The 16,645-nt window shown below is 23.7% G+C and overlaps 2 protein-coding genes and 1 pseudogene across 2 annotated transcripts; all 3 read left to right on the top strand.

Moving 5' to 3' along the window:
- Nucleotides 1-129: 129 nt before the first annotated feature.
- On the top strand, nt 130-6,725 carry LOC122849538 (MATH and LRR domain-containing protein PFE0570w-like). The gene is given in 8 exon segments (XM_044148264.1): nt 130-956; nt 1,026-1,168; nt 1,252-1,275; nt 1,398-2,758; nt 2,760-4,863; nt 5,069-5,195; nt 5,274-5,345; nt 5,421-6,725. Coding segments are annotated over 8 exon segments (4,569 nt in total). The 5' UTR covers nt 130-871; the 3' UTR covers nt 6,074-6,725.
- Nucleotides 6,726-11,931: 5,206 nt separating this feature from the next.
- Nucleotides 11,932-12,608, top strand: LOC122850641 (annotated as a pseudogene).
- An 845-nt stretch (nt 12,609-13,453) lies between these two features.
- LOC122850640 (ras-related protein Rac1-like) lies at nt 13,454-15,096 on the top strand. Its single transcript, XM_044149771.1, has 4 exons — nt 13,454-13,488; nt 14,074-14,461; nt 14,578-14,707; nt 15,092-15,096. The coding sequence occupies exons 1-4, from the start codon at nt 13,454-13,456 to the stop codon at nt 15,094-15,096; spliced, it is 558 nt and encodes a 185-aa protein (XP_044005706.1).
- Nucleotides 15,097-16,645: the final 1,549 nt, after the last annotated feature.

Here is a 16,645-nt window from a genome sequence, read left to right as displayed (position 1 = left end):
CATAAGTTGATTATAAATAAATTACAAGCCTAAAAAAATGTAAAATTATTATGTTAATATGTGTGTGTTTATATGCCACCATCTTATATAAACACCCCCCCGCTACATGCAATTGAAGTAATTGATAAATCAAACATTACTCTCCAAACTCTCGAATTAATTTTCAGTCTGTTTTCTCTTTAGGTGAATAAAAAAAAAAAACTCCTACGCGTGTTAATTTATCTAAAAGAAAGAGAGAGTTTATCTTCACTTTGTGTAGGTGGTGATGGTAATGATGATGATCATGATGATAATAATGATGGTGTTGTTCTAAACCATCTCCAAAAAACACACAATAGTTTTTCCATTATTATCTCTTCTCTCTCTCTCACACATACACACCATCTATTTCCATTTCCTACGGACAAAATAAGAGAAAAAAAAAAACAAAAAAAATAATAATAACCGTGGTCGTGTCATCATCACTTGATATTACTATTGAATTAACGTTCTATAAAATCATCAAAGTTGAATAATATAACAGTGTTGATCATTATTATTATTAACAATGATAATTAAAAGAAAAAAAAAAAACACAACAAATGTGTTTGATTTAATTGTTTATTCATAAAGGATTGTCTTTGATAAAATTATTAAAAAAAGGTGTGAGTTAAATTGTACAATTACCAACATTTATTTTTTAATATAAATACATATATCTTGTTGTTGGTTATCTTGATGATTCATTTATTTTTTATCTAAATTATGACTGTTGATGTATTTTAATAGACAACAATAAAAGTTTTTTTGTTAATTTGTTTATTAATTTAATTAAAAAATTAATATATAAAAAATAAAAATATATTTAATTTGTTGTTGAGGAAATGGAAAAATGTATTTTATTATAAAATTTTGGTGGATATACTGGATATTTGATAGTGTCAATATTGTTTTGACATTTCCTATAAAATTGACAGGTAAATTATTATTTTATTTTATTAGTTTATTGAATTAATTGTTAATTAAATTTATTTATTGTTATGCAGAAACAAATAGAGATGACATTGAAAAGTTGCAATATCAATTTCAATATGTTGTAACATCTGGTGCTGGATTATTGATGTTGATAATTTGTGTTGTTGGTTGTATGTGCTGTAAAAAACAACGTAATTTGTCAAAAGGTTTTGAGGTAAATAAATGTATTATTATTAATGATTAATAATTTATATTTTAAATATATATTTATGTGTTTATTATAAATTATAAATATAGAATTCTAATGGAGTTGATAAACAGGTAACATAATGTTAAAATAAAACAAATGTAGATATCAATAGTTAATGAAAAATAATAATTATAAAATTAGTCTAGTAGTAATATGCTTTTATAAAAAGCTAATATATTATTATTAATTTTAGAAATTTAATAATGGAAGTACAGCTGGTAGTGAACGTGGACTTGAACTTGAAGCACCAAGATTTGAAAGTGAAGCTAAATTACAATTAAAATCATTATCAGTTGATAATTTTGTAAATGATATTAAAATAATAAACAAACCAAAACCACCAATATTATTACATGATGATGATGATAATAATATTGAATATGATGAAAAATTAACAATAAATGAATGGCTTGATTCTGATCTTCATGTATCACGTGATTGTTTAAAATATTTATGTGAAATTGGTCGTGGTTGGTTTGGCAAAGTTGTTGAAGGTACACAAACTACAAAAACAACAAGTAATATTGATAATAATGAAACTAATAATAATCCAAAAAGTATTATTGTTAGAATATTAACTGAAGAAGCATCAACAAATGAAAAATCATGGTTTTTAAATGAATCATTATTATATTTAAAATTAAAACATAAAAATATATTATCATTATATGGTATTTGTATTGAAAATGATCCGTATCTTTTGATATTTGAATCATGTAAATTTGGTGATTTAAAAAGTTTTTTAATTAAAAATAATAATTCAAATGATTTAATTAATAATAATGTTATATTAAAAATGACAATTGACATAACATCTGCACTTGATTATATGCATAAAAATGATTTTTCACATACTGATTTATCAGCAAGAAATTGTTTAGTTACAAATAATTTAACAATTAAACTTGGTGATTATGGTATTAGTGTTGATAAATATCCAAATGATTATTATGTTGTTGATGATCGTGCATTACCAATACGTTGGTCAGCACCAGAAAGTATTATTTGTACAGATACAACAATTGTCACACGTTCAATAACACAAAAAGCAAATATATGGAGTTATTCAATATTATTATGGGAAATTATTAATTGGGGAAAAAGACCATATGATGATTTATGTGATGAAAAAGTTATTGAAATGATATTGCTAAATAAATATCATGATAATTTAATTATAAATAATGATAATACATGTAAATTATTATGTTTAATTGATGCTATGAAATTATGTTGGAAATATTTGCCAAATGAACGTGCAACACTTGATGATATACAGAAAATTTTACATGATAATATTAATGATAGCTTTGATGAACGTTGGAGTATACTTGGAAATAATTTTAAAGAACTTGGAAGATGTACAAGTTTAAAAGAATTACGTAAATATAATGATGATGATGATGATAATATAATGAATAATGAAATTAAAATATCTACATCATCGTCATCAATATTAAATACAAATCAACAACGTGCAATATTTAAACTTGGACCAGATGAATTAATAATTAATAATAATCAATTATCAAATGAATCTGGTTCAGAAACTGAAAAGTTGGCGTGGTAGAGTTGAACGTGGTGTTTATACTGAAAAAGTAAAACAAAAATCAAAATCAGTTGCTGATTTAATGATTCTAACACATATTGATTCTGATTCAGATGTTGAATTATCATCAATGGCATCACAAATAAATGATAAAATTGGTAAAAAAAAATTAACAACAACTGGTAGTGTTGATGATTTACGTTTTACAAAATTAAATACAACAAAATTTAATGATGAATTAAAAAAATTACGTAATCCAATAAATAATGATATAATATCCAAAGAAAAATTAGATAATATTAATATTAAATTTACATCAACACCAAATAAAATTAATAATTATAATAATAATATAAATGATGATATAAAAAGCAATTATGTTGATGTTGAACTTTGGAATAATGCAATTGAATATGAACTTGATAATAAGATACCTGGTTTTGATATTGAAACAATAACATTTGATGATAATTTAATTGTTAATAATGATGAAAAAAATATAATAAAAACAACAGCAACAACACCAGATACACCACAATCACATGATGGTGATGTATCTGTTGATGATGATGATATAGAAAAAATAAATAGAATAACAACTTGTGATGAAGAAGAACGTAAAAATTTATCAACACCAGATGATGAAAGAAGTTCCGACAGTGGTTTTCGTGATAAAGAATCATGTGAAGATGAAGATAATCAAATAACAACAATTATTGAATCATTATCATACAATAGTTTACCAGCAACATCAAATTCAACAACTGAAGAAGAACAATTAAAAATACTTTATGAACTTGATTGTATTTTAGATGCTGAATGTAGTGGTAATTATGAAGATAATAATTATCAATTAATAACAAAAGAATCATCTTCAAATATTGAATATAATAATGACATTCAATCATCACAATTATCATCAGATAATGATGATAATAATCAATCAATTATTGAAGTAATAAATAACATTGATGATACTGAATTTTTAGATAATAATAAACTAATAAATAATACTGATAATTGTACAAATAATATAATTAATAATAGTAATAATAATGATGATGATGAAAGTTCAACAATAAGTTTAAAAAGTGACAATTCATATGTATCATTTCATTTGGATGATGAATTTGTTGCTGCAATTAGAAATGAGCTACGTGAAAAACTTCCACATGCACAAATGTCAATTGTTGAAGCACCAGAATTACATGATGATGATGATGATAAAAATACATCAATTAATAAAAATATAACACCAACAAGTGCCTGGAATTATGATGATGAGGATGATGATAATGATGAAACAAAAAATTGTGATTTTAGAAAAAATATTGATATTGCAATAAGATATAATATTTATGGTACACCATTGAGTCCAATAATGGAAGAACGTGAAAGTACTGTAACATCTGATGCATTATTATCAAAAGATAATTCAAATGATTTATCAGATGCATCAAAATTATCAAATTTACCAGATGATGAAGTTATTATAATTGATACTAAAACAAATAAATTTTTATCAATTGATGATGATGATCGTGATACAACAAATGGTGATTTATCTGACGATGAAAATATGGATTATATTGTTGAAAATAATAGAGTTAAATATAAGCTATCGAGTGATAATAAATTTTTAAATTGTGGTGTACCATTACCAAGTCCAGAAGAGGAATCAAAATGGCATGGTAAATTTACAATTCCATTGGCAAATCAACAGGATGTTATTATGTCAACAAGTTTTAGTAATGATCATGATTGGAATAGTCAAGATGAAGATGATGAAGATGATGAGGATGAAAATACAACAGATAAACATACTGATGATGATGAGGATGAAGAGGATGAAGAAAATAGCTCAAGTTCTGGTGAATTTGTTTGGAAACCTTATGATGAAAAAGCAATTGATAAAAATGACAACAAAGAAATTATAAATACAAATGAATTGAATGATATCAAAGAAAAAATTGATGAAGAAGAAGCAGCTGATGATGGAGATGATGATGATGATGAAGAAGAAGAATTTACACCATCAGCTTGGGATGCAACACTTGCTCCACATAGATCTGCTCTTAGATCACCTGAAAAAAAAACCACAAAAACAGGAGTAAGTTTAACATAATTTATTAATAATTAATTATAAAATTTTTTTTTTTATTTTATTTTGTCATTTAACAAATATTTATAAATAAATTTAAGAATTTTTTTATTGATTATTGCAAACAGGATGAATTGGTACGAATTTATATAAATAATATATTATTTTTTAATTTAGATTTACTTTATTTTAATGTTATTTTTTGTGTTTTTAGGATCAAAAAAAAAATGTGTGGTTCAAAAAACAACGTTATCATTGTGTCTATGAATATCCAAAAGAAACACCAGTATCAGATTGTCAGGGACAAGCTGGTACAACTTGGGAGCCAACATCATATGCTGGTATGTGTAAAAAAAATAAAAATTCATATCAAATAATGTCTTGATGAGTATTTAAAATAAAAATTTAATAAATTACAGATTGGGAAGAAATGATGGATGAGCCAAAACTTGATGTTTATTCAATTGACTATGATGACTCAAATTTTACTGGTAAATTAATTAAAATAACTAAATAAATTTCATCCAAATAATTATAATAATTTATGATTCTTTTCAATTAAAAAGGTGATGAAGAATTTTCAGTTAGCAGTGGTAGTCGTCCATTCCAATTCAATGCTGGTAATGGTAAATACGTTAGTCAATTTTTTCCAGGTGCAAGTACAGATACAACACAATTAAATAATGAAAATATACAAATTGATAATCAACAACAAAAACAATTAGGTGAACTTCGTCATACTAGAAATAAATTAAAGCTTAATTTATCAATAAATAATGATAAATTAATTAATTCAACAATAATTAATTTATCTGATGATAGTGATAATGATAATACAATAAATTTTGAAATAAATAATAGTTCTGAATCATCAAAAGATGATAGTGGATCAAATTTAGTATCAATTGAAAGATCATCAATTGAATCATCATCAGAGTTATCATGTAATGATGATTTAAATGGTAAAAATAATAATATTGAAATTGATAAAACATCAAAATCATCTGGACGTCCTTTATCTATTCAAAATAATAATTATGTTGATGATAATATGACACCAATGACTCATGAACATCATAAAGATGATAATAAACTAACTGATAATAATGTAAATGACTCAGTTAAATTGTCCAATGATGAAAGTAATATTATCAATGATTTAACATTACCAAATAAATTAAATAATGATAGCAATGATTTACATGAAATTCATCAATGAATTTCATTATTAAATATTTCGATTGAAATTAAAAAATAATTAACAGAAAAAAAAAAGGTAATAAGAGCTCAATTGGCAATAAATCCGTCCTATAAAAAAAATAAATAATAACACTCAAAGGATTTAAAAAACAAAAGAAAAAATAATAATTTTCTTTTTTTTTTTTGTAAATATTTAATTCTTATTAGTGGAAAATGATTATTTTAGAATTTTTTTTTTTTATAAAAGTTGATACAGAGCACCAGTTTATGTAAATATTTATAACAATTTATAATTTTTAATTAATTAAGATGACTAAATATAAATTTTAATTTGTTGATTATACATAGGTAAAATAATTTTAATTTATTAAGACAAAAGGGTAAAACGTAATTTATATTGTTGCTATTTTTTTTAAATAATAATTTCATGTAATTTTATTTAAATTGATCTGAAATTAATTAATTTGTTATATCATGAGCTCTCTATTTTTAAAAGTATTATGCATTGATGCAGAATAAACTAAATAAAAATAAAGGCAAATAATAGGATTTGAAAAAGAAAAAAGATTTGAATGAAATTAAAAAAAAAAAGGCATCGGAAGGGTGACCTTGACGTGAAATCCCATCACCAGAGGAAGTTGTGATAATTTTTTTTTTAATCTCATATTTTCAGTCAACGAGAAGATTATTATATTATTTTTTTTTAACTTTATTTTAGTCTTATCTTGTGAAAAGTCATCCTTCCGGTCTCAAAAATCATGCACCAAAATTAATGGTTTATAAATGAAAAGTAAAATTTTATTATATATTCAAAATTGTGCAATTTTTCGTAATTAATATAAATTTAAAATTAAATTATTAAATTTCATAAACGTTATTAATAAAATTGCCTTTATAAATTCATCAATGCCTTAAATATAATTTTCATTAATTTTTATACTTACTAATTTATTTTGAAAATTTATAATGCTTAAATTATTGTTACTATTAGCTTTATTTAACAATAAATAATTTAAAAAATCAATTATTGTTATAAAAAAAAAAAAAATTACAATGTTTATATAATTTTTGTTTAACAAAAAATAAGTTTTATTTTGTTGAATGAACACCAATATTGCACAAATATACACAATTTTAATAAAATTTCAATAAATGTAAAGAATTATGCGCATTAATAAGTGACTATATTATTAAAAATATTTATTTATATTTAATAGATAGTGAAAATATAGTATATATTCATTGATCTCGTTAGAAAAAAAAGTATATAATTTTTTTAATTTTATTATTAAAACTTTTTTCGAATAATTAAAATGTTTAACATGTTGTTAGATATAAAAAAAAAAGAAACGATTATTCGAATAATGATTATCATTTTTTTAAATTAAAAAAATAAGAAAAATATACTTTGCTATTACTTTTAGTCAATTTATTAAGTTCAAGATACAAACATGGTAATTATACATCAAAATATATAATTAAATTAATAAATCTTTTTTCTAAATTTTGACTTATTTCGACATTTTGTTTTTTTTGTTTTTTTCTAATTAAGTACGCACTTCTAAGCATAAATTTTATTTGAATAATTTTCAAATGACAAAGATGAACATAATTTTATTTAAATTACAAAAATATTCAGAGAATAAGTAATTGAATTGTTAATAATTCATAATTATTAAAATAAAAAACACTGTTCATTTTTAATAATATAATATTTATATAATATTTATATAATATAATTTTTACTAATTTAACTGAGCTTTGTTTGCTCAATGTTGAAGATAAAAAGACAGATGATGATAAAAAATTAATTTTAAAAAATATGAAAGAGCAAACTTACAATGAATACTACTTCATATAATATATATCTTCAACATTGAGCAAATAAAGCTCAGTTAAATTAGTAAAAACTTTAGGCTTTAATTCATTGAGATTGTTTGATTGTAAACATAAACCTTCCAGTTTTTGATTGTGTATAATATTGATAATTTTGTTTCTGGAGATTTTGAGATTAAAAACATAGGTCTCATTCACCATATTTTTTAATACAAGGTATATTTCTTAAAATAATATTATATAATCCACATTTTTTATTATAACTTATTTATTATAAGTTATAATAAATAATTTCACTGTACAAAAAAAATACGAAAGTATGGAATATATTTTTTGATTAATTAGTCACTATAATAATAAAAAATTTTTACAATTTTATAATATTAATTTTTTTTAAATTGCATCTATGTTTTAGCATCAACATTTGAAATATACTTCTGTAATACATCTTCTGTTTTTTACACAGCCGATATTTGTAATCATTCTTCAATTCTTTATTATAATATGGCTAACAGAGGTTTAACATCTCTTCCAAAAGGAGTATTCAATGGTTTAATATCACCGATTTATTTGAATCTAAGTGAAAATGATTTGAGTCACATTGAGCCCAACACTTTCAATAACTTGTCAAAGCTCGAAATTTTAGATATCAGTCATAAGTTATGACTGATATCTAAAATTTCGAGCTTTGACAAGTTATTGAAATTGACTCATAACAGATCTTCCAAATAAGGTATTTAATGGATTAAAATTTTTAAGTAAAATCTCTTTAAAATCAAATATCTTGAAATCTATTGGACCTGACACATTTAAAAAGTTATTAATAAATATTAAATCATAAAGTTTTAGACCTATTAATCAGAGATATTAATCCATTGAATATTCCCTTTGGAAAAAATGTTAAATCTCTGTTATCTACGTACCACCAAAAAAATAAAATTATAAAAATGTAAAAATTTTTAATATTATAGTGGCTATATTGTCTTAAAAAATATATTCCATACTATTTCGTCTGTACAGTGAAATTATTGATTTTATATCCATTTGTCCCATTCTCCACAGATATTGAACTTTGTATGGCAATAATGCTGGCATTTTCTGAAACATAAATTGAATTACAAAAAAATTAATATTATAAAATTGTAAAACAGAGAGAAGTCTTCTCTCTGGTAAAAAACAACAGGGAGAGAACCGAATTGGGTGTGGTCTTGTCCTTGTCGGTACAGTCACGTCAACTCAAATTGGTTGAGACTACTTAAATTGACTACAAAAGTTTGAATGAATCATTATATTATCTTACTACTTACAATCGTTCATACACAATTGAATTTTAAAAAATATCGTGAACAAATTGCTGCTAAATTTGATGTTAAAAAAATAATTATCAAAAATACAACAGATGGTACAATTAAATTGACTGGAAATAATGTTGAATTATTAAATGCAAATGCAGTAACATTTTATTTAGCTGGTGATAAATTTAAATATTCTGATGATTTTTATTCAAGTCAAATTATTCAGTGGATGGACTTAGCTGATAATGAATTATTGCCATCAATTTGTGCTAATTTAATAAATTCAATAAAAAAACAACAAAGTCAAATGCGAGTTGGCTAACAAAAATTTACTTGACACGATCAAATTTTTAGATAATATTTTGCTAAATCAAATTCATTTTGTTGGTGAGAAATAACACTTGCTGATGTAGCTATTTTTAAAACAATAAGAACAATTTACGAACAATCATTTGATTCATTTGACAAAAAAAAAATATATACCAATCTTTCAAGATGATTTATAACTCTCGTTAATCAACTAGAAATTAAATCATTTATTGCAAATTTCAAATTTTAATTTCATATACAAATAAAACATTGCTTATTATACTTTTGTATAAATTTTAATATTTTAAAAATAATAAATAATAAAAAAAATTTCAATCATCATTTGGTAAATTTGCTATTTTATCATTTTTTTTTTTTTCAATTCAATATCATAAATTACCGGAATTTTTTGCAATAATTTTTTAAGATTTATTGTTACTACTTATTTATTATTAATAACTCATTTTTGCTGATATTGGAATGATTAGACCGCTTGCTTTTTCTTTTAATTCCTTTAAATTTTTGTCATATCTATCTTTACTCCACTGACCACTGGGAATTTTTAGGACTTGTGTGGTCCGCCCCGCCCACTACATACAAAAAGCAAAGAAAATATATAACTTACTTGGAGTTGTTTGTTGGTCATTTTTTGGTCCAATGTTGTTGTCATTTTTTAAATTATCATGGTTTTATTGGTTTGCAGCTTTTGCCCACAGCCACTGAAACTATTTAATATTAAACTATTACTATTGAAATTCATTTAAAACGTTAAATTTTTTTATAACAAAATAGTTGTTTTCAAGTCGAATAAACTACTTTTGCTAATTATTTCACCGATACATAAACAAATTTACATAATTTTTTTTTTTCAAAGTGGTCACATTAAATTAAAAAAATATATATAAAAAATGAAAGTTATCTAATGATAATAGAAAAAGAACGAGTCATTAATGACCAAGTTGATTTTTTTTTTTTTTTTTTTTTTTTTTGTGATAAAATTATTTTATCTTTGATGACGTGTTAAAATATAAAAAATAAAATATTTCTATACACAAGAAATGACTTAAATAAATTTCTCAAAATTATTATTAATTTTAATATATTTATAGAAAAAAATCAATGCAAAAATTTTAATGCATGAGTAATTAACATATTTATAAAAAATATAATTCGAAATTATTTTTAGTTTAGTTAAAAACCAAAAATATTGAAAATTCTACTGTAAAACCGCGATTAAAAAAAAATCTGATCACGTTATCAGTGCCACGTTGGCACTAATATAATTGGCGAAAATATATAATTAATATATATGTATTTCTAAAATTAATTTTAACGTAATCAAATTATTATTATTATTATTATTTGTTGAATAAATATTTTTTTCCTCCACGTTTTATTTATAATTAAATTGTAGAATAAATTTCACTTACCCCAATTAAATAAATAATTAGGAATATACTAATTATTACAAAAATGCTGCCAGCGGTAAACTTCGCAGTTGTCGATTACCTTGCCTTTTTGAACCAAGGTAATTTTGTATGAATAAGTCTTTGAAGACTTATTCACCCTCGTAATTTATAATAAGTAATAGCCACGTAGACCGGCCTTCTATGAAGAACTGAATAACGAAAATAATTTTTTAATGTTCTCTAAAAGAGAGCTTTACACCTTCTGATGAATAACACCTATCGTCATTTTCAAAATAAAATTAGAAACAGATAGAAAATACAAACGACAAAAAAAAAAAAAAGATAAAAAATAAAAAGAAGTAAAAATAGAAATAAAAAAAAAAAACCTACAGACACGTATGCATATAGTTAATAGCTGTACACAGAAATATATATATGTATAGTGTGAACTATTGCTATAGATGGTCATCAGAGTTGTTCTTTTACGACGGCTTGGTGATAACAGGAGATAAGATGCAGTGGAGTGATTGTATCGTTGTTGGTAATGAATGATATTATCTATACATGTGTAGCATTTTTTTTATATTTTGTTTAATGCTGTTATTATTTTATGATTTATTGTTGAAAAATAAAAACAGTATGTAAAATATTTTTTTAATTTTATTTATTGGACTCTTTTGATGATGATATTGTGTATTTAATTGAAAAAAAAAAAAAAAGGAAAAAAAATGTGAACACGAGTGTTCATCAGTTAACAGAGACCAAGCTGTTTTTTTTTTTTTATTTTTTTTATTTTTGTCTACTCGGGCGTGGTATTTATTAAATTTTTTTCGCGGTTAATTTATTTGTTTATTTTGTTGAATTTATTTATTTAATATTATTAACATTGATATTTATTTTTATTTGTGAGTTGGGAAAAAAAAAGAAAATTTTTTCAAGTATTAAAATATTAATTATCAATACATTGATTAAATTTTGGAATTATTTTAAATATGTGTGTATGTACTTGTGTAAGAAATATATATTCGATGAGTAATGCATATTGTATTATCTATTTTGATAGGGGAACCAGTCGAACTTTCTTGCTGTATAAATACGCGAAAAATGATTATATAAAATTATCATCATCTGCAGGTGAATATGATGCACCAACTATATTTGAACATAGTATAGTACCTGTTATGGTTGATGGAAAACCAATAGAACTTTTTTTACAAGATTTATCTGGAGCAGAAAATTTCAAAGTTTACAGAGAATTGTTTTATCCAGGAAATGATGTATTTATTATTTGTTTTTCACTTGTCAATCCAGCAAGTTTTGAAAATGTTAGAGCTAAATGGTATCCAGAAGTACGTCGTCATTGTCCAGCAACACCAATAATACTTGTTGGTACAAAACTTGATTTACGTGAAGATAAAGAAGCTATTGAAAAATTAAAAGATAAAAAACTTATCCACAGGTAAATTATTTAATAATTTTATTTCTATTTAATATTATTTTTTAATTGATATCATTTACATGTAACAATGTCATGTTTATTATAATATTTTATTTTTAAATTGTTTTTTAAATAGGGTCTTGCAATGGCCAAAGAAATCGGAGCATTTAACTGTCTGGAATGCTCAGCATTAGAAAACAAGGCCTGGATGCTGTTTTCGATAAAGTAATACGTGTTGCAGTATTTTGTCAAGTACCACGAGTATAAAATAAACGCAAACGTTGTCTTCTATAATATTAAATTTTTTATAAATAAAAATGACTTGTTATTATCATACAAATTGTGCAAAATGATTTTGTGATTATAATCTTATTTTTATAAATAATTTTAAACAATTAAAATCTTTAAATTTTTGTTTAATGAATGATCAATGTGATGATATAAAAAGAAAAGGTAATAATCAATAGGTCTCATTGGACATTGACTGATATATGATTAAAAAAAAAAGAAATGATTTAAAAATTTTTTAGTGAGACGTACATCCTGGCGTCATTGTACGATAAGGCAGAAACTGACTTTTAAAAAACTATATTCTCTATTGAAGTCCACGATTATCACCTTGATGTGATTCAGTCCAAAAATGTCGTTTTCTTAAGCGATAGAAAAAAAATCAATCATATTCAAGATGCTTGACAATTTGTTCCCGACCCAAGCGTCTAGACTTGGGCTTTTATGTTATAACATGGAAGTTCGTTCTCTGGACTTGATTTGATTTCCATTTTTAGCCCCTATCTGTAAAAAAACAAAATGAATTAAAAAGAAAAAGGATTAAAAAAAGAAAGTTAGACAAAAATATTTACAGACACATATATGCATAGATAATAGTAAACAGGAGTATATATAAAGAGTAAACTATTTCTAGGTGGACATTAGGGATGCTCTATCACGACGGCTCTTTCTACAGTGGAGACGTGAAGTTGCCAGAAAAAAACCAACGAGAAAGATTTTAAAAAATCAGTGACAGTGGCTTACTTGTTTTATATTTTAATTTTTTAATTTATTGTTGTTATTGTTGATCATTATTAATTATTTTGATATTTATTGGTGATATAATGCAGGCGATTAAGTGCGTCGTTGTTGGTGATGGGTGAGTAATAATTATTTTAGTTGTTCCAAAAAATTTAATGAAGTATATTATCTACATGTGTGGTATTTGTTTAATATTTTTTATATTTTATTTAATGCTGTTGTTATTTTATGATTGATTGTTGAAAAATATAAACAGTATGGAAAATATTTTTTTAATTTTATTTATTGGACTCTTTTGATGATGATATTGTGTATTTAATTGAAAAAAAAAAAAAAAAGGAAAAAAAATGTGAACACGAGTGTTCATCAGTTAACAGAGACCAAGCTGTTTTTTTTTTTTTATTTTTGTCTACTCGGGCGTGGTATTTATTAAATTTTTTCGCGGTTAATTTATTTGTTTATTTTGTTGAATTTATTTATTTAATATTATTAACATTGATATTTATTTTTATTTGTGAGTTGGGAAAAAAAAAGAGAAAATTTTTTCAAGTATTAAAATATTAATTATCAATACATTGATTAAATTTTGGAATTATTTTAAATGTGTGTGTATGTACTTGTGTAAGAAATATATATTTGATGATTAATGCATGCTATGTATGTTTTGTATTTTATTTAATTTTTATAAATTTGTTGATTACAGTAATGTGGGTAAAATGTGTATGATGACAACTTATACGAAAAGAGTGTTTCCTGTTGAATACAGCCCAATTGTATTTGATGAGTACCCAGTAAATTTAATGGTTGATGGGAAACCAGTGAGCCTTGGTTTATGGGATATCGCTGGACAAGAAAATTTCGATGCACTTAGGCGATTGTCATATTCACGAACTGATGTATTTATTATTTGTTTTTCACTTGTCAATCCAGCAAGTTTTGAAAATGTTAAAGCTAAATGGTATGCGGATGTTAGTCGTCATTGTCCAGCAACACCAATAATACTTGTTGGTACAAAACTTGATTTACTTGAAGATAAAGAAACTATTAAAAAATTAAAAGATAAAAAACTTGCACCAATAACTTATCCACAGGTAAATTATTTAATAATTTTATTTCTATTTAATATTATTTTTTAATTAATATTATTTACATGTAACAATGTCATGTTCATTATAATATTTTATTTTTAAAATTGTTTTTCAAATAGGGTCTTGCAATGGCCGAAGAAATTGGAGCAGCTAAATATCTGGAATGCTCAGCATTTACAAAAGAAGGCCTGGATGCTGTTTTCGATCAAGCAGCACGTGCTGTACTTTGCCCAGAACAAAAAATGCTCTGCCATTGTCTTCAAAAATATGATAACGCCGATAACCGAAAAAATAAAATAAATCTACATGGGAAAGACCAGACCTTCTCTGAAAGAATAATGAATGAAAAGAAAAAAACAAAAGAATTTTTTTGTAAACAATTTATTTCTTTTTTATTGTGATTTAAATTTCTATTTTTAAACAAAATAATCTAAATTTTAAAAAACAACCTGTTGAACTGATGAAAAAGGTATATCTTTTCTGAAATTGCTATCAAAAAAATATTACTATTACTATACCCATCTCGCAATAATTGCAAATGGATATGGATTTTTTTTTTCTTATTTACTTATATATCTTTTATTTCAAAAATCAATGAGAATATAAGACATTTATTTTTTAATAATTATTTAGACTGAAACAAAAGACTTGTTTAAGAAATTTTATAAATTCATTGATACCTCAAGTAACATTATCATTAATTAATCTACTCATTTATTATGAAAACTAAATTAATAATAATTGAATTTAATAACAAAAAAAAAAAAAAACTATCACTGTTATAAAAATCGTTATAAAATCTATCTTAAATTTTGGTTAATATATATATAATTATTATATTTTTTAAAAATAATTTTAAATAATACTCCATTTATTTAACAAGTTCTTCGATAGAAAAAAAAAAGAGGAAATAATAATAACTCCAATTTTCTGATATATAAAAAGAAAGGAAAAAATTTGTCATCAAAATATCAAACAATATTTAGTTGGATTGTGATACACACGTGATAAATGTAAACCCGATTTGTTTAGTTTGAATTTTTCCTTTTAAATTGCACTGAATAATAATAATAATAAAAAAAAAAAATAATAATTGCTATTATTATTGTTATTAGTACTATATAAATTATGTAATTGTTTATTTTGTAAAAAGTTAATTGTTAATGTTATTTTGACAATGACTTGTATAATAATAAAGAATAATAAAAAAAAAAAACGATTAAGACCGTCGTTGTTGGTGATGGATTAATAATAGTTTCAAGTTGATCACTATAGTGTAAATTATTATTTATTTTTGAAGATATTATATAAATCGTAATACAGGCAGGGGACGCGTGTACCGCCAGTAGTAGATCCAGGATTACGTCAGACATAGTGAAAAGATGGTGTGAAGGCACAGGTCTGGAAGTCAGTCCGGACGAGACGGAGCTGATATATCTATCTAGCTCTATCTATCTATATGTCTATTTATTTAACTATAGTCTACATATAGGCAAGAGGAAGCTATAAGAGAGGAGTATAATCCAAAATTCTATGATAAGGTAGTTGCACCCTCAAGCTCAATCAAACGATGGGGCTATTGTTTGGTGGAAAAAGACCAGACAGGTAGTTTTACAACATTACAGTATTGTTGGTCGAGCATGCGATTGATGTTAAGATACACGATAAATGTATTTTCCAACGAAAATAGATCTATCTGATAATCATTCAGTAAGGGTTATGGTTGATGGAAAACCATATTGGTTTATGGGATAGCACTGGACAAGAAGATTACGATCAATTACGATATAGACTTAGACAAATGTCTTATTTATAAATTTATATTATTTACATGTATTAATGTCATGTTCCTTATAATATTCTGTTTTTCAAGTTGTTTTTAATTCGGTCTTATAGAAATTCGGGCTAAAGAAATCGGAGCAGTTAAATATGTAAAATGTTCAACACTAATATACATTTTATATTAAAATTTTTATAAATAAAAAATGACTCTTATCATTATCATGTTAATTGTGCAAAAGATTTTTTCTGATTATATTTTTATTTTTTATTTTAATAAATAATTTTAAATAATTAAAATCTTTAAATTTTTATTTGATGTATCATCAATGATGATATAAAAAACGAGGTAATAATTATATAGCTCTCTTTCATTGATAAAAGATTAAATAAGGAAAAATATTTTTA

Source organism: Aphidius gifuensis, linkage group LG2 (assembly GCF_014905175.1).
Source record: "Aphidius gifuensis isolate YNYX2018 linkage group LG2, ASM1490517v1, whole genome shotgun sequence".
In the NCBI taxonomy this organism is placed as follows: Eukaryota; Metazoa; Arthropoda; class Insecta; order Hymenoptera; family Braconidae; genus Aphidius; species Aphidius gifuensis.
The sequence above is the reverse complement of the archived record's forward strand: the minus strand, read 5'-3'. Positions and strand labels throughout refer to the sequence as shown.

Coding starts and splice junctions, on each gene's coding strand:
- LOC122850640 (XM_044149771.1), top strand. CDS start 13,454: ATGCAGGCGATTAAGTGCGTCGTTGTTGGTGATGG. Junction 13,489..14,073: donor TGCGTCGTTGTTGGTGATGG/GTGAGTAATAAT, acceptor TGTTGATTACAG/TAATGTGGGTAAAATGTGTA. Junction 14,462..14,577: donor CACCAATAACTTATCCACAG/GTAAATTATTTA, acceptor TTTTTCAAATAG/GGTCTTGCAATGGCCGAAGA.